This window comes from Triturus cristatus, chromosome 12 (genome assembly GCF_964204655.1).
Source record: "Triturus cristatus chromosome 12, aTriCri1.1, whole genome shotgun sequence".
Classification (NCBI taxonomy): Eukaryota; Metazoa; Chordata; class Amphibia; order Caudata; family Salamandridae; genus Triturus; species Triturus cristatus.
The window spans coordinates 798,334,566-798,356,682 of NC_140595.1; the positions used below are offsets into that span (position 1 = coordinate 798,334,566).

The following is a 22,117-nucleotide window of genomic DNA, read 5'->3' on the forward strand; positions in this document are numbered from 1 at the left end:
CCATAGACACTCTGGCGGCCACAGGTCAGCCAAATTTAGTAAGTATCAACAGCATGCAAATGCTGATTTCCAAGTTCAAACCACAACACTCCCTTCCCGCGCGAGTGTTCATGCAGTTGATAGGCATGATGGCCTCCTGCATTTTCATAGTCCCACACGCGAGACTACATATGCGCCCGCTTCAGGAGTGCTTAGCACGTCAATGGAACCAGGCTCACGGACAACTAAAAGACCTAGTGTTGGTGAGCGGTCGGGCATACAACTCGCTGCATTGGTGGAATCCACAAAACCTTTGCACGGGCCGACCGTTCCATGAGCCTGTTCCACAAATAATACTGACGGCGGACGCGTCTCTCCAGGGATGGGGAGCTCATGTACTCAACTACACAGTGCAGGGACTATAGACAACACAACAAAAGAAGATGCACATCAACCTTCTGGAACTGATGGCAATCTTCCTGGCTATGAAAGCATTCAAAGTACACTTGTGCAACAAAGTCGTGTAAACCATAGGCCTAGAGTTCAGTTAGAGTGTGTGAGACCATTTGCTGGCTGAGTGTGTGCAACAAATGCTTTACACTGTCCTCTGATACTGCCTTACTGCTCGACCAAGCTACCACTGTGAGAAAGTGCCATCTTTCTTGCCTGGTATGCCCCCACTTTTTGCTGAATGTACTTTGATTGAGTGTGCCCTGGACTCCTGCCAATCAGGTGCCCAGGGCCTATGTTCCTTCCCTAAAACAAAAAAAACCCAAATTGGCAAACCTTGGCCACATGTCAGCCCCTGGTAAATGGTACCCTAAGTACCCAGGGCTTTGTGACCAAGGAAGGCCTCCAAGAGCTGCAGCACTCCTTGTGCCACTCTTAGAGGCCCTGTACCCTTACACACACTGCCTTTGCAGGCTGAGTGTTTGGGTTCAAGACCAAAACAAAGCCGACATGGCACACATCCCTGTGTGCCATGCCCATCACATACACTGCCATGGCATACATCAGTCACCCCTCTAGCTGGGTGCATTATGCCAATGGTGTGGGCACAGGAGCAAGAGCCCTGTGCCCCTGCAGTGCCCAGGTCCATCCCTGAGCCCTGTAAGTGCAGTGCTGCCATTTAAAGTGTACATGGTGCTGGGAGCTCGTCACGACACGAGCTCCACAGCACCACAATGGCAACACTAAAGACTGGGAAGTTTGGTATCAAACTTCTCAGCACATTAAACCCACACTGATGCCAGTGTGGGATTTAATGTACCTAGCACCCCAGAGGGCATCTTAGAGGTGCCCTCTCAAACCTAACCTACAAATCCACGTCTGCTCTGAGGATGCCTAGGCTGCCACCCAGCAGACATGTTGCTGGACCCCTGGGTAGGAGAGCCCCTGCTCTCCTGGTCCTGCAACAATGCACATCCTGGGCGAGGTGCTAAATCTCCTCCCCCAGGATGGGCAGGGGGAAGCTTCAAAGGCATGCCGCCTCTGTGAGTTTCCCCAGGCCCCTGCAACCCCCCACTCTGGCGGGACGCTTTGGCCGGCAACCCCAAATAAGGACAGGGGATGTGCCAGCCTGCCAACCCCACCCCTCAGGTAGGGGAGGCGAGGTGAAGCACATCTCCGGGCTCTCGCCATCTTGAAGATGGGGAGCCCTACCCTATCAGGACTAGGCTACTGCCCCCCTCCCACAAGAGAGGCAGGATAGGGGGTGTACCCACCCCAGGATGGGGACCCATTGGTCCCTGCCCTTCACCTACCTGTAACGACCCTAAATCTAGTATTTAGGGGCACCCTGAACCTTCCTTCCCCAGATTCCGAAATTACAAGAAGAGCAAGAAGAAAAGAAGTCCTGCCCTGCAGCTGCGAAGGAGAGGGAGACACCAACTGCTTTGGCCCCAGCCCTACCGGCCTGTCGACCTCGAACCTGCTCCAATCCCGGCATCTCTTGTGGCAAGCTACCTTTGAACTCTGATCCCCTGGGACTCCCATGAGTAGAGGCTCTACTCAAAAACTACCTTTCACCCCTGGCAGCAGCCCGGAACCGCAATCCCAGCCCACTCTGAACCAGCCAAGCCTGGCCGGTGCCGGAGTGAACTAAACCCACGAGGACGACCCCACGGCGACTGTGACCCCGAGTCCAGCACCCAAGGACCCCCCTCGACAATCCTGACGAATCCTGCAGCCTCAGAACAGTGAGCCGCCCCAACCGCGATCAACAGAGGGTAAGATTTTCCGACACCAAAAAGCACCCCTGCACCCGGCGCCCCACGGCCCTCTGTGTCCAATCCCGGGGTACCTACCTATCCTCCAACTACCCAACTTACCTCTCGAAGTGGTGGTGGCACCTGAAGAGTCCTCGTCCCCGAGCTTGCAGTCTTTTTCCTAACCGGAGATTTCCCATTGACATCCATTGAGCGCCTGAAGGCTCAAAAGCACTCTGCACCCAGCCGCCCGAGTGGCCCTGGCAGTGAAAACTCTATTCCTTCCTACTTCCCCACTTGCCCTGAGTAAGTGACCAGGAGCCCAGCTCCCACAGCCGCGTGGCTTGCCAGTCAGCAGCCACCAAACAAGGCCCCCCCCTATCCCTCATAGGATAACATTGGGCCTAACTCTCTCTGCACCCGGCCGCCCTAGAGCCGCTGAGGGTGAACCAACTGTACCTACCTGACCCTGGGAGACCCCTGAGTCTGTGCCCAGAACCTCAACTCTGCCAGTCGAGTACTTACCATTGAACCGCAAACTCTATTTTCCTCATAGGGTAACATTGACTGGCTTTTTCCTGAAATTTCTTCTAAGTGTGGACTTTTCAAATCTTCAAATATTCACCAAAAATCAGCCGAGTAACGAAAACGAAAATACTCACCTGTTCCTAGGTGAACTCCCAGTGCTGGATCTTGGTGCCCAGCACTGACTCTGAAAAATCTCTACAACTGTACTTACCCTTAACTCAATTTTCTTCCATAGGAAACCATTGTCTGTTTTTCTGTGAATTTTCTTTTAAGCGTCGATTTCTGCAATCTTTAAATATTCTTCAAAAATCGTATAATATCTGAAAACGTAATTGCTTACCTGTTTTGGATAAAGGTCCCAGTACTGAGTCTAGGCACCCAGTACTGGATTACAAAAGTAACGAGAACGTACCGTACCTGTAACCTGCATTTTCTTCCATAGGGAGTCATTGATTGTTTTCTCTGAAATATTTTCTAAGTGTCAACTTTTAAAATAGCTAAATATTAGTTCAAAATCATTACAGTACTTAAGACAACTTTCATCACTTGATTCTGAGAACTGAACCAGGACTGAATCTAGGATCCAGTCCTGGAATTACAAAAGTAATCTAAAAAGTAATCTGTTGCAAATAACTTGAATTTATCATTGCGCACAATGTATTGTTGTGTTTAGAAATAGAGTTGCCTACTGCAACTACTTGTAACTGTTTACTAAAGTCTATTGCATACAGAAAAGTATTTATATGAAACATCTCCTGTCGAGAAAGTATATTTTAATTCCAAGTGTTGGTTCTAAAATAAAACAAGCATATATTCTTTATATATAAACCATTGGCCTTAAGTTCAGTTATTGAGTGTGTACAACAAATGCTTTACACTGTCCTCTGATACTGCCTTACTGCTCGACCAAGCTACCACTTTAGAGAGTAAGGTTATATCTAACTTTAACCTCTGTTAAACCCTTGGGGTCTGTGGACTGTGTACACCCTGTACCTATTAAGGAACAGAATATACAGAGCCACTTTCTCACAACCACTTTAGAGAGTAAGGTTATATCTAACTTTAGCCTCTGCCAAGCCTCTGTGGACTGTGGACTCTGTACACCCTGTACCTATTTGGGAACAGTATATACAGAGCCACTTTCTCACAGTAGCCTCATATATATATATACTTTTTAAATCTCTATTGCATTTTTAATTTTTTATTCTACATGTCGTGGTCATCTTCTACAAAGATACAGTAGGAGATGCGATTCCGGATATGTCAATGCAGAACATGCAAATGATGTCTGGAGATCAGCCGTCGTTATGTTTGACGTAAGGCAGGAATGAAGAGAAACAATCTTCCTATTTCCGCTGACTTCTACAGATGTAATACACGTCCTTAATAAAGCTAAATATTGCCTAAAAATTACAACAGTAACTAAGTCGACTTTTATCACTTGTTTCTAAGAACTGTCCAAGGACTGAATTTAGGATCCAGTCCTGGAATCACAAAAGTAATCCTGAAAGTAATCTATTGTAAATAACTTAAAACTTCCATTGAACTCAATGCATTATTGTGTTTAAAATTGTGTTGCCTATTGCAACAACTTGTAACTTTCTACAAAAGCCAATTGTATATGGCAAAAGTATTTACCTAAAGCATCTCATTCTGAGAAAGTATTTTAATATTTTAATACCTATTGTTGCTTCTAAAATAAAACAGACATTTTGTTATATAACCCATTGGCCTAGAGTTCAGTTATGAATATGCTACTTACCAGTATGCATCTGTTCTTGGCATGTAGGGCTGCTGACATTCATATCTGTGCATAGATCGCCGCCTAGTGTTGGGTCCGGATGTTTGCACGTTGTCCTGGAAGAGTCTTCGAAGTATCCTGAGATAGGTGACTCCTCCCCTGGACCACAGTGCGCATGGGCATCCTCTCCATCCTTAGATTGTTTTTCGCCATTGTGGCAGTGATGGAGTAGATACAGAAAGTGATGACCATGCTTACAGTAATTCTGAGAGCTGCAGCTGCTACAGGCGCCGGGAAGGAGGGTGGGCGATATGAATGTCAGCAACCCTACATGCCAAGAACAGATGCATACTGGTAAGTAGCATATTCAGTTCGAGGCATGTGGGCTGCTGAATTCATATCTGTGCATAGAATATATAGCAGTACCTCCTATTAGCGGCAGCCACCAGTGCCAGCTGCAGCGGTCTGAAAAAGAGTTTTGAGAACAGCCTGTCATACAGCTGCCTGCTGTTTTGAGTGTACATCTACACAATAGTGTTTGGTAAATGTATGTATAGTGGACCATGTGGCTGCTCTACATATATCCTGTAAAGGAATGTTTCCCAGGAAAGCCATGGATGCCCCTAACTTACGTGTTGAGTGGGCTCGTGGGGGAATCGTTAATGTGCGTTTAGCCTTTTGATAGCAAATTTGAATACATTTAACGATCCATCTGGCTATACCTGCTTTGGAGATGGCGTTGCCTTTGTGTTGTGGAGAAAAGGCAACGAAAAGTTGTTTTGTCTTCCTAAAGTCTTTAGTTCTGTCTATATAGTACATGAGGGCTCTTTTGACATCTAGTGTATGGAGCATTCTTTCAGCGACATTTTGTGGATTCTGAAAGAAAACAGGCAGTTCAATAGCTTGATTCATGTGGAACTGCGATATAACTTTAGGCATGAATTTGGGGTTGGTACGTAGCACGACCCTGTTTGCGTGAACCAGTATGAATGGCTCTTGAATGGTTAGTGCCTGGAGTTCACTAACTCTTCTTAACGAAGTGATTGCCACTAGGAAAGCTACTTTCCAGGTGAGGAATTGAATCTCACATGAGATTAGAGGTTCGAAGGGTGGGCCCATCAGTCGGGTGAGGACCAAGTTGAGGTTCCACACCGGTGCTGGTGGGTGTCTTGGGGGAATTACTCGTTTAAGTCCCTCCAAGAAAGCTTTGATGGCAGGCACTCTGAATAAAGAGAGGTGCTGCCTGTTCTGGAGATAGGCTGCTATTGCGGTCAAATGGATACGTATTGAGGTGTATGCCAGATTGCATCGGTAGAGGTGTAAGAGGTAACAGATTATATTTTGAATGGATGCGTCTAGCGGGTTAATGTCATTGTTGTTGCAGTAAATGACAAACCTCTTCCATTTAGCTGCATCGCAAGCTCTGGTAGTGGCTCTCCTGGCTTCCTTGATGATCTCCATACAGTGAGGTGGCAGGTTTAGGTAGCCAAACTAAGACTTCAGGAGCCAGATTGCCAGGTTCAGCTGTTGCGGATCTGGGTGCTGAATTTCGCCATGGTTCTGCGTTAAGAGTGCAGGTTTGATCCGCAGCCTTTGATGCGGCACCACGGAAAGTTCTAGAAAGGTGGTGTACCATGGCTGGCGCGCCCATGTGGGAGCAACTAGGATGAGCGTCAGTGAGTGCTGTCGCAGTTTGCGTGCCACCAGCGGTATTAATGGCGCTGGGGGAAAAGCGTACGCAAATCTGCCGGACCAGTTCATCTATATCGCATTGCCCTGCGACTGTGGATGTGGGAACCTGGCGGCAAAGCTTTGGCATTTTGCGTTTGTTTGTGGCGAATAGGTCTATCTCTGGATGACCCCACTGTTGGAAGTACGGTTGGAGTACTGACAGATGTAGCTCCCACTCGTGCATCTGGTGGCTGTGTCTGCTGAGCAGATCCGCCATCTGGTTGTCCTTGCCCGGGAGGTGTTCCGCCATGAGGAATATGTTCCTCTGAATGGCCCACTTCCACATGCTCTGAGCCAGATTAGACCACTGTGGAGAGTGTGTTCCTCCCTGCTTCTGTATGTAGTACATGGCCGTCATGTTGTCCGTCCGGATCAACACGACTTTGTTGCACAAGTGTACCTTGAATGCTTTCATTGCCAGGAAGATTGCCATCAGTTCTAGAAGGTTGATGTGCATCTTCTTTTGCTGTATTGTCCATAGTCCCTGCACTGTGTAATTGAGTACATGAGCTCCCCATCCCTGGAGAGACGCGTCCGCCGTCAGTATTATTTGTGGAACAGGCTCTTGGAACGGTCGGCCCTTGCAAAGGTTTTGTGGATTCCACCAATGCAGAGAGTTGTATGCCCGACCGCTCACCAACACTAGGTCTTTTAGTTGCCCGTGAGCCTGATTCCATTGACGTGCTAAGCACTCCTGAAGCGGGCGCATATGTAGTCTCGCGTGCGGGACTATGAAAATGCAGGAGGCCATCATGCCTATCAACTGCATGAACACTCGCGCAGGAAGGGAGTGTTGAGGTTTGAACTTTGAGATCAGCAGTTGCATGCTGTTGATCCTCACTAAATTTGGATGAGCTGTGGCTGCCAGAGTGTCTATGGTCGCACCTAGGTACTGTTGTACGTGTGCGGGTTGGAGATGTGATTTTGGGTAATTTAGTGAGAATCCCAGACTGTGAAGAAGGTGGATGGTGAGGGACATGTGGCTGGCACATTGTTGGGCTGACCTTGCTTGAACAAGCCAGTCGTCCAGGTAAGGGTAGACGTGGATGTGTTGTCTCCGTAGATGTGCAGCTACTGTAGCTAGGCACTTGGTGAAAACTCTGGGTGCTGTTGTCACACCGAAGGGGAGGACTTTGAATTGGTAGTGCTGCCCCTGAATAGTGAACCTGAGATATTTTCGGTGTGACGGGTGTATGGGTATGTGGAAATACGCATCTTTGAGGTCTAGTGGGGCTAGGAAGTCTCCCTGTCTGAGCAGCGGGAGAACCTGCTGTAGGGTGAGCATATGGAAATGCTCTGAGAGAATGTAGTGGTTGAGGGGTCTCAGGTCTAGTATAGGTCTGAGTGACCCGTCCTTTTTTGGTATTAAGAAGTACAGAGAGTACACCCCTGTCCCTTGTTGGTGGACGGGCACGACCTCTATTGCGCCTTTTTGCAGCATACTTAGCACTTCCTGCTGTAATAATGCTAAGTGCTCTGAGGTCATAGGACGGTGCTTTGGCGGTATTGTGGGTGGAGTGGAGGTTAATTCGAGGCAGTAACCGTGTAGGATAACATCTCAGACCCACCTGTCCGTGGTGATGGTATTCCACGTGGACAGGAACCGCTGGAGTCTCCCCCCGACAGGGGTTATGTGTTCGGGGGGAAGGGAGAGGGCGTCACTGTTTGTTCTTGGGTGAGGACCTGGTGTTGCCGTAACCGCGTCCTCTGCCCTTGGTGCTGGAGCCACGATATGCACCTCGGGTGTTTTTATCGTAGGTACTCTGTGTGCCCCCTTTATTGTAGGTTTGCTGTGACCCCTGTCCTCTAGCCGCTCCCCTATTTCCGGGGCGACGAAAGGAGCCACTACGAAATGTCTGCGTTTGCAGAGCCCCCATTGACTTTGCAGTGTCTGTCTTTTTTGATCTTTTCTAGGGTGGTGTCAACTTCTGGTCCGAATAGTAGTCGGGGTTGACAGGCTGATTGAGGATGTTATTTTGAACCTCAGGTTTGAATCCGGAGATTCGTAACCAGGCGTGTCGTCGTAGCATGACGCTGGTGTTTATTGCCCTCGCAGCTGTGTCGGCGGCATCCAGTGCACACTTAATGGATGAGTTTGTGAGAAGTTGTCCCTCCCTGATGAGGAGCTCCGCTGCCTCTTTGTACTCGTCTGGTAGATGTTGGAGTAGGGACTCTAACGTGTCATAGTGTGAGCGATCGTAGCGAGCTAGGAGCGCCTGTGTATTGGCAATGCGCCATATGTTTGCCGCCTGGGCTGCAATCCTTTTGCCGGAGGTCTCCAGCACCTTGGACTCCTTGTCCGGGGGAGGAGCATCACCAGTTGTTTGCAAGTGTGCTCGTTTGCGAGCGTTAGCAACTACGATGGAGTCCAGAGGTAACTGGCCTCTAATGTACATAGGGTCCCCGGGCGCAGGCTTGTATTTTTTCTCGATCCTGGGGTTTATCACCCGTGCCCTGGTTGTCTCCTTGAAAATGTCCTTTGCTGGCTTGAGGACACCTTTTAACATGGACAGAGTCTTTACAGTCCTCTCCGAGGAGGCGAAAGTGTCCACTAAGAAACCGTCCTCGATTGTGTCCGAGTGGAGTTGCACTCCATGATTGGCTGCGGCACGTTCAATGAGGGCGTTGAATGCAGCAGTGTCCTCTGTGGGAGATGTTTTTGCGCCATAAAGCTGCGTGTCCTGGGTATCTGTAGCGGCACCCGGGTCTACAGGGTCATCCCAAGCTTGATCTGGGTCCTGCTGCTCCTCAGGATCCATATCCCTGGGGTAGGTGGTGTCATCACCCATGTAATCCTCCATTGCGTCCGTGTCGGAGTGCGTCGGAGAGAAGGACTGTGGATCTGGATAGGAGGTGTGGAGGCGTTCATAAAGAACTGGTTCCGATTCTGCTGGCAGTTTTTGCTTTAGAGAGATTCTGTAAGAGTCCAAAGCCTGCTCGGAAGTGACCTTCCGCTTTCGGAGCATGAGCCTGCCGGTGTCGGCGTCGATGAATTGGGACGGTGATGGCCCAGTAGGAGAGTGTCCAGTAGATGGGGACCTTGCCTGGGTGACACGTGTTCGGATCTCGAATAGTTTTGGCGCTGTGGACGGCGGCAAACCAAAAGTGATGTTGGTTGGTGCCGAAGGTGCCTTTGGAGCCTTTTTCGGCTCGGAGCCCGACGTGGGCTGGAGGGCTGCCTTTTCTCTGATACGTTGCAAGGACGCTGCAACTTGTCGCACCGAGAACGCCGAAGGTTCTTTGGTGCCGAGAGGTTCTGTAGAGGTAGGTGTGGACTTCTTCGGAGCCACAGGGTCATCGAGTCGAGGAGAGGTAGTAGCTGTCGACGGCGTCGATGACTGGACCGTAGTCGCTGCCTTCGAGGTGGATTCCGATGGAGCGGCCATTTTGACCTTGGTGGTCGGTGCCGATTGCGTCGGTGCCGGGGGCCGAGGCGCTTTGGTGGTACCGATGGCCTTTCTCTTTGGATCGGTGCCGACATCCGCTGCAGCGAGTTCGGCGCCGAAATCCCTTTTGGTGCGGTCGGAGCCGATGGTTTTGGCTGGCGTCGAAGGAGTGGAGGTCTTCGAGCCGACCAGTGCCAGTTTCACTTTCGGTTTCTGTTGAACCGGTGCTACGATTGGTTTCGGTTTCGTTGAAGGGAAACCAGTCTTTTTGGGTAATAATGGCTCTCGCTGGATGTTCGCGGCCGGGCCAGAGGGCGGGGCCGAAGAACTGCGGGATTGATCTCGGGTAAGGCCCGAAGGCGATCCCTCGACCGGAGCCGTAGACTGACGCACTTTGATAGCCTCCGTTTGGACGGGTAGGCCCTGCTCTTCACCAGAGCTATCTTCTTCGGCCCCGAAGGCCTCATCGTAGTCCCCTACCTCATCGTCGGCTTCTTCCCTGTGAAAAAGCTCTTCATCTGCGTCTTCTGATCGGGAATCGTGTTCGGAAGCAGGGCTGGAGTGTATGTTTTCCACGCTTTCAACATCTTCGTCCTCGGTGCTGAAGATGTTGGTCGGGGCCGGTGCCGATTGCTGCGCTTCTAGTCTCGCGGCTCGTCGATTCCGGAGAGTCTTCTTGGATCTGAATCGGGCACAGGCCATACATTTCGATTCGTCGTGATCCGGAGAGAGGCATTTGTTGCACACCGGGTGGACGTCGATATGTGGATATTTTGCGTGGCAAACAGGACACCGTTTGAATGGGGTCCTCGATTCCATCGTCGATTTGAAACGGATCCGTAAAAAGTTGGTAAGGTCGCTATACTAGCAAGTAAGCTGTCGATACCGATCGGGAACAGTACCGACGAAAACTAAAGGCCTTTTGGCCTGAAACTAAATTTTCCTAACTTGAGTCAAGATAAGCACATCCGAACCCAATGGCGGAAAAAAACAATCTGAGGATGGAGAGGATGCCCATGCGCACTGTGGTCCAGGGGAGGAGTCACCTATCTCAGGATACTTCGAAGACTCTTCCAGGACAACAACGTGCAAACATCCGGACCCAACACTAGGCGGCGATCTATGCACAGATGAATTCAGCAGCCCACATGCCTCGAACATGTGTGTCAAACCATTTTGCTGACTGAGTGTGTACAACAAATGCTTTACACTGTCCTCTGGTACTGCCTTACTGCTCGACCAAGCTACCACTTTGAAGAGTAAGGGTATGCATCTGTTCTTGGCATGTAGAGCTGCAGATCTACACACTGTGCATAGTTCGCCATCTGGTGTTGTCAACTTTTAAAATAGCAAAATATTGTCTAAAAATCACCACAGTATTTAAGTCGACTTTTATCACTTGATTCCATGTACTGGCCCAGGACCAAATCTAGGATCCAGTCCTGGACTTCCAAAAGTAATCCTAAAAGTAATCTGTTGCAAACAACTTGAAACTTCCATTGAATTCAATGCATTATTGTGTCTAAAACTGGGTTGCCTATTGCAACCACTTGTAACTGTTTACAAAAGTCAATTGCATATTGCAAAATAATTTATTTAAAGCATCTCATTCTGAGAAAGTATATTTTAATACCAATTGTTGGTTCTAAAATAAAACAAGCATATTTTTTATATATAAACCGTTGGCCTAGAGTTCAGTTACTGAGAGTGTGAGACCATTTGCTGACTGTGTGTGTACAACAAATGCTTTACACTGTCCTCTGATACTGCCTTGCTGCTCGACCAAGCTACCACTTTAGAGAGTAAGGTTATATCTAACTTTAGCCTCTGCCAAACCTCTGGGGACTGTGGACTCTGTACACCCTATACCTATTTGGGAACAGTATATACAGAGCCACTTTCTCACAGGTCCCCTGTGGGTTGGTCATGGGGCCCGTCCCGTGTGCCATCGTAGACAGTCTTCATCCTCATCCGGAGAGGGTGTGGGGGAATGATGAGATGGGGAGGGGGAGGAGGTGGAGGAGGAGGTGAAGGTATTCTCAAAGGGAAGGTAGCAAAGTCTCTTCTCTTTGGTGGTGGAGCTGGGGAAGGCTTGCCCAGCGGTCTCTTTTTGATGCTGAGCATCAAATGTCCAGTTTTAGGCTCCTTGACCAGTGTTTTTTGTAGTGGATCGGGCCGAAATAGATCCTCTGTGAATGGCAGATCCGTCGGCGCCGAAGGTGTCGGAGCCGTAGGTTTTTTAGCCTTGTAGTCTTTTGAACTGTGCGGCTTAGAAATGTCCAGTTGTTTCCTCGGCTCCGAGATGACTTTCGACTTCGAGGTGTGGGTGTCGAGGGCTTTGGATATTTTGCTCGGCTAGTTGCTTCTCGGCACTGACGGCAGGCTGACTCGAGACCAAGCCGCCAGAAGGCTTGGTAGGCTTCTTAACCGGGCCCGAAAGCGAGGTATTGGAAGCAGTGTCTTTGATCGTGCCTAGGCGCAAAGGCGTGACCTCAGCCTTTTCCGGTGCCGTCGAGGGTGGGGGGGTCGATGTCAGTAGTCACGCCCCTCTGTGCCGGAGTGATGTCCTCGACATCTGAGTCGTCGGCTTCGGAGGCACTGACTAGGCCCTCTTCGGTGTGCTGCTGTTCTGGGACATCGACGCCTTCTCCGCAGATGTCGTCGGGGATTGTTGTCGACGAGTGTGCCATGGTTCTTCTCGCCCTTCAGTCTCGAATGGTCTTCGACGGGAAGGATTTGCATGCCGGACAGTCTCGAGTCTCGTGTTCTGGGGAGGGGCAGAGGTTGCACACCTCATGGAGATCGGTGTGGGGAAACTTGGACTCACATCGAGGACACTTCTTAAATGGAGTCCTTTCCATCAGCCAGGACCGGAGCTCAGGTAGACCCGAAGGCCTTCGTCGACGACCGGAATCGAAGACTTCGACCGATGAGTCGCGTCAAGTGTGGAGATCGCAATCGAAACAATACCACGGAAAGAGAATAATTGCGCGCCGATTAGAAGAACTTTAAACGGTTCCGGATTTAGGCTGCAGGCGTTAGCTGGAGGCTTGAGGCAAATCAGGGGTGACCACATCTTGGTCTTTGCCCACTTGAGCTCGAGCCATGGACGGCGGGTGCAGAGTGGGGCGGATTTGTGGTGTCCGGCCAGAGCCAGAGGTTGCAGATGAACAAATCCGGCGTTCATGGGATACAAGTCTTTGTGCTTGAAGGCCGGCAGGTGCTCCGGGGTTTGAGGATGCTGGCTGCAGGACAACGGGATTTCACAGAAGCAGGTTCGAGGGTGAGACAGGCCGGTAGGGCTGGGGCCAAGTCAGTGGGAGTCTTCCTCTTGTTAGCTGCTGCACGGCTGTTCGGTCCTCCTTCTTGTAGTTTCTTCTGGTCTGAGGAAGCACGGTTCAGGGGTGACCCTAAATACTAGATTTAGGGGTGTTACAGGTAAGTAAAAGACAGGGACCAATGGGTCCCTTCCCTAGGGTGGGTACAGCTCCAATTATGCAACTCTCCAGTGGTAATGGGGCATGAGCCTGTACCTGGATAGCTAAGTCTCTCCTTCTCGCCCCCCCCCCCCCCAAATCTGCAAGATTGCGGGGACTGAGTTGTGCTTCACCTCACCTCCATCACCTGAGGGGAGGAGTTGGCAGAGCTGGGCATTCCTCACTTGTTTTTCTCGTAGGTTCTCCCGCCCAAAGTGGGGGTCAGAACCAGTTGCTGAAAGCAGCAAGTGGCCTGGGGAAGCTCTTGAAGGCGGCAAGCCTTTGAAGCTTCCCCTTCGTGAACCCCGACCATCCTGGGGGAGGAGGCTTGGCACCTCGTCCCAGGATGTGCATTGTTTCAGGCACCAGAGAGCAGCAGGCTGTTGACCCCAGGGGTCAAGAAACATGTCTGGTGGTGGCAGCTGAAAGCAGCAACTCAACGTGGACACTAGTGGTGGGTTAGTTTTCAGGGGGGCATCTCTAAGATGCCCTCTGTGTGCATTTTTCATTACATCCCACCCTAGCATCAGAGTGGGTTTAATGTGCTGAGAAGTTTGATACCAAACTTCCCAGTTTTCAGTGTAGCCATTAGGGTGATGTAGAGTTCGTAATGAAAAACTCCCAGCACCATATACTCTTAATGGCAGCCCTGCACTTACAATGTCTAAGACTTAGACACTGTAGGGGTAAAGGGCTCATGCACCTGTACCCTCACTGACTGATCTATGCCAGGGCAGTGGTTGCAGGCATGGCACACAGAGATGTGTGCCATGTTCACTCTTGACTTTGTTTTGCACCAAAGCACAGCCTGCAAAGGCAGTGTGTGTGTGAAGGTACAGGGCCTCTAAGGGTGGCACAATAAGTGCTGCAGTGCTTAGAGGTCTTCCCTGGTCACAGTGTCCTGGGTACCTGTGGTACCATTTACCAGGGGCTGACCTGTGGCTAGAGATGCCAATTGGGTTAGTTTTGGGAAAAGAACACAGGCCCTGGGAAACTGATCGGCAGGGAAGCAGGGCACATCAAGTCAAAGTGCATCAGTACTCTGGCAAAAAGTGAGGGGGGGGGTACTGAAACAGAAACCCACTTTCCTACAGGGTGAGCACACCAAGGGTATAGTCACCCTAAGGTCAGTAGCCTATTGGCTTCAGACCCCTAAAAACACCCCCTAAATACAGTATTTACTTCTCAGTGTAGCCGCTATGGCGTTCGTAATGAAAGTCCCAGCCCCATATACTCTTAATGGCAGCACTGCACTTACAATGTCTAAGAATGGATGTAGACACTGTAGGGGTACAGGGCTCTTGCACCTGTTCCCTCACCACTGGTATAGTGCACCCAGCTAGAGGAGTGGCTGACCTACGCCAGGGCAACTTCACTTTGTTCTGTACCAAAAACATGGAGGAGGGGGTGAGTGAGTAAGTGAGTAAGTGAGTGAGTGAGTCCTCTAAGGGTGATACAGTAAGTGCTGCAGCCCTTAGATGCCTTCCCTGGCCACAGTGCCCTTGGTACCTTTTACAAGGGACTGACATGTGGTTAGAGAGGTGCCAATTGGGGGTACAAGGTACAGTTTTCTAGTAAAGAACACAGGCCTAGGGAAGCTAAATGGCAAGGACCCAGGGTACATCAAGTCAAAGTTTATCAGCAGTCTGGCAAAAAGTGGGGGCTTAACGCAATAGAAACATAGCTCCCTACAGTGCAGTTCCTGTGCGGATTGTTGGCCCCTGCAGTCCTGATCTCAACCCCAGGAGCTTTGCTACCCCAACCAAGTGGCCTGCTGATTGTTGGCCCCTGCAGTCCTGATCCCAACCCCAGGAGCTTTGCTACCCCAACCAAGTGGCCTGCTCATGAGCAGCCTCTGACCGAAGACCACCTAGCCCTACTGGCTAACACTGCGCCTCTGCACGCTGCACCCAGCACCCTAGTGCCGCTGGTGGTACACCTAGAGTGCTTCCTTAAACAACCTTAGTTCTAACCTTAAACACTCAGCCGTGCAAGTCGCTTACTTACCTTCACACCAATAACATTCTTTTTTTTTCCCCATAGGAATCCATGTTGTGTTTTTTCCTCTGAAAATGTTCCAAATGTCAACATGCTGTTTGAATGGAACAAAAGAAACTGCTTTGAAAATTAAATTGTCTTACTTACCTTCGTATGGTAGGATCTACTGTGTGATATCTAAATATATCACCCCAAGTAGTCGATCTAACGGAAAAGTAATGCAAAAGTAATCCAAAGTAATTTCAAAGTACTCTAAACTGTTTTAAAACAAATATAAACCTGTAACAATACCAATTTAATCTATAATTGCATTCTGTGTACTGCCTTGCATTTGAAACCATAATGCACCCAACTGTGTCAAGTTCTTCTTGGTTCTAGTAATAAAACGTAACCATATGTGTCAGAGTGAATACAATAAGTGCTTAACACACCCTCTGATAAGCCTAACTGCTCCACCGCACATAAATCTGTTAATGATTATCTAACTTAGCCTCTGCTATACCTCTGGGGATCCACTGGACTGTGCACACTATACCTTACTTTGGCATAGTATAGACAGAGTCAGCTTCCTACACACATCCTGCAATTCTAAGATAACTGACTAGATCCAGAGCTGACAGTAGTTCAGCTAAAGTAAGGCGCATTTTGAACCTTTCCTTCATCAGAAAGGTGTTCAGCGGACACGTTTAAAATTGCCCGGAGGTCTTCATCCTCCTTCAAAATGAAGCAACACGAGTAGCACCCTTCTCCCCTCTACAAGTTCGGCACAAAAAGGTTGATTTGCCTCAATAGAATTGCACTTGTGGGAAGGTGACCGGGCATGAACAGCAGAACAGTCAATTTCAACAATGTGTCTGCGATGAATGATCTCTGCCCGGAGAGTACATTCCATATTCTAACTCCAACTGGTAAGGCATGTGCCTGAGAGCGCAACTAAGACAGCTTAGTAGCTGGTGCAGCAAGCGTGGAAGATCTGGAGTGCATATTAGAAGGGTTAGTATTTGTTAGCTAGCCCTCTGGAAAGGACTCTGAATTTCTTATATTCGTAGGATTTTTTTTTTTTAGGAATTCTAGTTGTGGTTAAACTGCACAATATGGAGTACCCAGTGGACGATGTTGGTCTTGGCCCATACAGAGGCGAAGCACAAGTTTAACAAATTCCTCCTATGGCCCATGTGGGCGTAAATAGGAAAAGCAGCGGGGGCACTAAGCAAATTAGGAGCCAATCGGATGTGGCCTTCTCTGTGGATCAACCCAAGTCTCAACCAGATCTAGAGCAATAGGATTGATGGCTTTGGCATTCAAAGAGCATCATACAACTGCTAGGCAACATCCATCAAAGGGGATGTCCAGGTGCTTTACTTGCACCTATGGGAGAACGGTGGCACGAGCCAGCTGGTAAAAGTCAGCACTGAAAACATGCCTGGCAGCAAAGGTATTGGGGTCCTTCCTTGGGTATAACTGGAACTTCTTCCCTTCCCTAAACCAGGAGCAAATCGAGCAGGGTCAGATGTCGTAGCTCTTTAGTCCATCATATAGTTCAAGAAAGGCGAATGCATTTGCAGCTTTTACCCATGTTATCCACCATGGGTCCAAGATTAAAAAAAAAAAAAAAAAAAAAAAAAAGCAGCCTGCACTCCTGAATTAGAATCACTGCCAGCGTTGCAGGACTGCTCACAGCATGGAAGGAGGGAACAGTCATCACACAGACGCATCCCCATGGGATGACTTGCACCTTCCCTCCATGGGCTGCCATCATCTGCTCCTTTAATTTAAGTAGTATGTGCCAGTAATTTTAGAATTGTTTCAAAGTTATTTAGTTACTGTTCTATTGTAATTGTTTTCAGTATCTGCACTTTAAGATCAGGCAAACCAAATGCTGCTACAAAGCTAGAATTAGTGCCTCTTGATTTCAGAAATCTAGGGTAAGAATTCAAGGGGACAACTTGTGTACTAATACTCTGTAATATGAAAAAACAACTAAGGAAATGTGCTATATACTTTTCAGACACTATCCCAATTTCAGTCATCTCTGCCAACAGTTCTCCCAAGGTGCGTAGAGTATGGCATGCGGGTATATAACCATATTCATGCTAGTACTTACCAACTACACCATCCTTAGCATTTGCTTCATTGGCTTCCTCGCAGTCTTCCTTTCCATCCAGCCTCTCATCCTCGTCCTCCAATCCTTGGAAGTCTAGCTCCTGTTCTTCTGGTATGGCATCCCTTGGGTTCTTCTAAAAAAAAAAATGAAGCATATTATAGCCAGTCAATGCCATGCACACTCTTTCTGCAACCTCCAACTACATAAACCTTTTTTACATCTGTAGCCAACTGGACTCCAGCCTAGATTCAACACCAGTCAACTTAAAATACTTGTATCTCCAACTATTTGAGCAACTAAAGTGCCCATCAGCACACAAAACAATCAAAAAGGATACAAGGTGTTCCATAGAACGAGTAACTGAGAATGTTACTGAGTTCTAATCTAATTCCCACCCATGTGCTGGTCCCTAGAGCACTGGATTATGTACTTTTGTAAAACAGGCTTACGGACGTCCCAAGGAAATTTAGAAGCATATCTGCATGCTATATCAACAATGTTCTCAAATAAAGTAATACCTTAAAAGTTCTTGTTAGGTGGGTGAATTGCTTAGGACTACATTGAAGGATGGCAATTATTATGAGCCATCATAGGATTCTTCGTGATAGTCAAAGACAGAACAGACTATCATGCTATTCCTCGCCAACTGTGGCAGTGGTAACAGCAATAAATCAGGCAAAGTTGAACCAGTAAATACTTGTGCAAAGAAGCCTACTCAAGTAGTGAATCACCAATGTAGTCTCAATCTAGAATGAAGGTGAAGCAGATGCTTTGAATGAACACATTCAAGTACTACAATAATAAGATTCAACATAGCTATGTCATCCGTTACGTCCCATGAAGTGAGACTGGAGAGACACTTTGGTCTCACATGAATGGATCCGTTGGTTTTTGGTTATACAAAGACACCCAAAATATGTTGATATGGGCCATTCAAAAGAGCTAGGCCCAGGCTATCTGATCTATTGTTGACAAAGAAAGGAATATGCTACTTACCAGTATGCATCTGTTCTTGGCATGTAGAGCTGCAGATCGATGCACAGTGTATAGATCGCCATCTGGTGTTGGGCCCGGATGTTTGCAGTTTGTTTTTCCTCTTGGAAAGTCTTTGGAAGTGACGAGTTCGGTGACTCCTCCTTTGGTTCGTATTGCGCATGGGCTTTGGCTCCATCCTCAGATTGTTTTTCGCCAGCAGGGAAAGATGGAGCGTAGTAGTAACAGTAAAGAAACCCATGTGTGTTGTATCTAAATAAGATAAACTGGAACAGATACAGGTAGCCGGGGAGGCGGGTGGGCGTGTATAGAAATGCAGCTCTACATGCCAAGAACAGATGCATACTGGTAAGTAGCATATTCCGTTCGAGGCATATGAGCTGCAGATTATACACTGTGCATAGATTATATAGCAGTACCCAACCCTAGCGGCGACCACCGGCATCTGTTGCAGTTGTTTGGAACAGTGTTTTTAGTACAGCCTGGCCCACACTAGCTTGTTGCTTGGTTTGCACATCTACACAGTAATGTTTTGTGAAAGTGTGCAGTGTTGACCATGTCGCTGCTTTGCAGATGTCATCTAGTGGTAGGTTTCCTAGAAAAGCCATAGAAGCCCCTATCTTCCTTGTAGAGTGGGCTTTAGGGGGAACAGATAGCGTCCGTTTTGCTTTGTGGTAGCAAATCTGTATGCATTTTACAATCCACCTAGCTATCCCTGATTTAGAAATAGGGTTGCCTTTATGTGGTGGAGAGAAGGAGACAAATAGCGGTTTGGTTTTCCTGAAAGGTTGTGTCCTTTGGATGTAGTAAAGTAAAGCCCTTTTAACATCCAGTGTGTGTAAAGCCCTTTCCGCAACGGTTTGAGGTTGTGAGAAAAAGACTGGTAATTCTACCGACTGGTTTAGATGGAATGGAGAAATGACTTTGGGTAGAAATTTTGGGTTGGTGCGGAGTACAACCTTGTTCTGATGCATTTGGAGAAAAGGTTCCTGTATAGTGAGTGCTTGTATTTCACTAACCTTTCTGAGGGAAGTGATGGCCACTAGAAAAGCTGTTTTCCATGTGAGAAATTGGAGCTCACATTTATGTAATGGTTCGAAAGGGGTTCCCATTAACCTTGTGAGAACTATATTCAAGTTCCAGACAGGTCAGGGTGGTACTCTGGGTGGAATTACTCTTTTGAGGCCTTCCATAAAGGCCTTGACGGCAGGCACTCTGAAAAGTGATAGGTGCTGCCTGTTCTGTAAATAAGCAGCAATTGCTGCGAGGTGTAACCGAATGGAAGTATATGCTAGGCTACACCTTTGTAGCTGGAGTAAGTAACATATGATGTGCTGTATGGACACATTTAAAGGATTGATTGTGTTGCTGTGGCAGTAAACAACAAATCTTTTCCACTTTGCAGCATAGCATGCCCTAGTAGTAGGGCGTCTAGCTTCCCTGATAATATTCATGCAATCAGGGGGAAGGTTAAGGTATCCGAATTCTAGGACCTCAGGAGCCAGATCGCAAGGTTGAGCTGAGCTGGGTCCGGGTCCCTGATCTCTCCATGGTTCTGCGTTAGGAGGCATGGTGAGAGGTGTAGCTTTTGGTGTGGTACTACTGAGAGTTCCAGCAGTGTGGTGTACCACGGTTGTCTGGCTCATGTTGGAGCTACTAGGATCAGTGTTAGGGAATGCTGTTGTAGCTTTCGCACCACTAATGGAATTCGTGGGAGAGGTGGAAAAGCGTATGCAAATTTGTTTGACCAGTTCATCCATATCGCATTGCCTTTGGACAATGGGTGTGGATATCTGGCGGCGAAGCTTGGGCATTTTTTTTTTTCGTGGGTGGCGAATAGGTCTATGTGTGGATGCCCCCACTTCTGAAAGAACGGGTGAAGAACCTGTGGGTGAAGTTCCCACTCGTGGATCTGCTGAGCAGATCTGCCACGGTGTTTTGAACTCCTGGGACATGTTGGGCCAGGAGAAAGATTTTTTGTGGAATTGCCCATCTCCACTTGCTCTGTGCTAATTGAGAGAGCTGTGGAGAGTGCGTGCCCCCCTGTTTTTGAATGTAGTACATGGCAGTCATGTTGTCTGTGCGAATGAGGACTGCCTTGCCTGAAATCTGCGTCTGGAAGGATTTTAGGGCGAGGAAGATTGCCAGTAACTCCAGATGGTTGATGTGGAGTAACTTCTGTTGCGGCGTCCATGTGCCCTGCACTGTGAGGTGCAATAGATGAGCTCCCCAGCTGGAGAGCGATGCGTCTGTTAGGATTATTTGTGGGATCGGGTCCAGGAACGGTCGACCTCTGGAAAGGTTTGTGGTGTTCCACCACTGCAGAGAGCGAAGGGTACGACCGTCTACCAACACCAGATCTGTCAGATGCCCCTGGGCCTGGTTCCACTGGCGCGCTAAACACTCTTGGAGTGGACGCATCTGGAGTCTTGCATGGGGCACTATGAAGATGCAAGAGGCCATTATCCCCATCAGTTGCATAAACACTCTTGCTGGGAGAGAGTGTTGACATATGAATTTTTGACGCAGAGCCTGTATATTTGCAATCCTGGCAGGATTGGGATAGGCTATGGCTTTGGAGGTGTCTATGGTGGCACCGAGGTATTGTTTTGTGTGTGATGGTACCAGGTGGGATTTTTGGTGGTTCACCGTGAAACCTAGCTGGTGAAGTAGTTGGATTGTAGCGGCGGAATGTTGCACACATTGTTCGTAGGACGTGGCTTTTATTAGCCAGTCGTCCAGATACGGGAAGACGTGAATGTGCTGTCTTCTGAGGTGTGCAGCCACTACTGCTAGGCACTTGGTGAATACCCTTGGGTGCTGTTACCCCGAACGGGAGCACCCCACTTTTTGCTGAATTGCTGAATGTACTTTGATTGAGTGTGCCCTGGACTCCTGCCTATCAGGTGCCCAGGGCCTATGTTCCTTCCCTAAAACAAACCAAACCCAAATTGGCAAACCTTGGCCACATGTCAGCCCCTGGTAAATGGTACTCTAAGTACCCAGGGCTTTGTGACCCAGGAAGGCCTCTAAGAGCTGCAGCACTCATTGTGCCACTCTTAGAGGCCCTGTACCCTTACACACACACGGCCATGTGTGCCATGCCCATCATACACACTGCCAGGGCATACATCAGTCACACCTCTAGCTGGGTGCCTTATGCAAATGGTGTGGGCAACGGAGTAAGAGCCCTGTGCCCCTACAGTGCCCAGGTCCATCCCTGAGCCCTGTAAGTGCAGTGCTGCCATTTAAAGAGTACATGGTGCTGGGAGCTCGTCAAACACGAGCTCCACAGCACCACAATGGCAACACTAAAGACTGGGAAGTTTGGTATCAAACTTCTCAGCACATTAAACCCACACTGATGCCAGTGTGGGATTTAGTGTACCTAGCACCCCAGAGGGCATCTTAGAGGTGCCCTCTCGAACCTAACCTACAAATCCACGTCTGCTCTGAGGATGCCTAGGCTGCCACCCAGCAGACATGTTGCTGGACCCCTGGGTAGGAGAGCCCCTGCTCTCCTGGTCCTGCAACAATGTACATCCTGGGCGAGGTGCTAAATCTCCTCCCCAGGATGGGCAGGGGGAAGCTTCAAAGGCATGCCGCCTCTGTGAGTTTCCCCAGGCCCCTGCAACCCCCCCACTCTGGCGGGAAGCTTTGGCCGGAAACCCCAAATAAGGACAGGGGATGTGCCAGCCTGCCAACCCCACCCCTCAGGTGGGGGAGGCGAGGTGAAGCACATCTCCGGGCTCTCGCCATCTTGAAGATGGGGAGCCCTACCCTATCAGGACTAGGCTACTGCCCCCCTCCCACAGGAGAGAGGCAGGATAGGGGGTGTACCCACCCCAGGACGGGACCCATTGGTCTCTGCCCTTCACCTACCTGTAACGCCCCTAAATCTAGTATTTAGGGGCACCCTGAACCTTCCTTCCCCAGATTCCAGATTCCAAAATTACAAGAAGAGCAAGAAGAAA

The 22,117-nt window shown here is 48.9% G+C and overlaps 1 protein-coding gene across 3 annotated transcripts in view; it reads right to left on the bottom strand.

Moving 5' to 3' along the window:
* GIGYF1 (GRB10 interacting GYF protein 1) overlaps positions 1–22,117 on the bottom strand; it is a 1,351,771-nt gene that overhangs the window by 739,852 nt on the left and 589,802 nt on the right. For all 3 annotated transcript variants that reach the window (XM_085637593.1, XM_085637592.1, XM_085637591.1), the window contains exon 12: positions 17,151–17,283. In XM_085637593.1, coding sequence (XP_085493719.1) covers positions 17,151–17,283 — 133 coding nt within the window. The remainder of the gene's footprint in view (positions 1–17,150; positions 17,284–22,117) is intronic.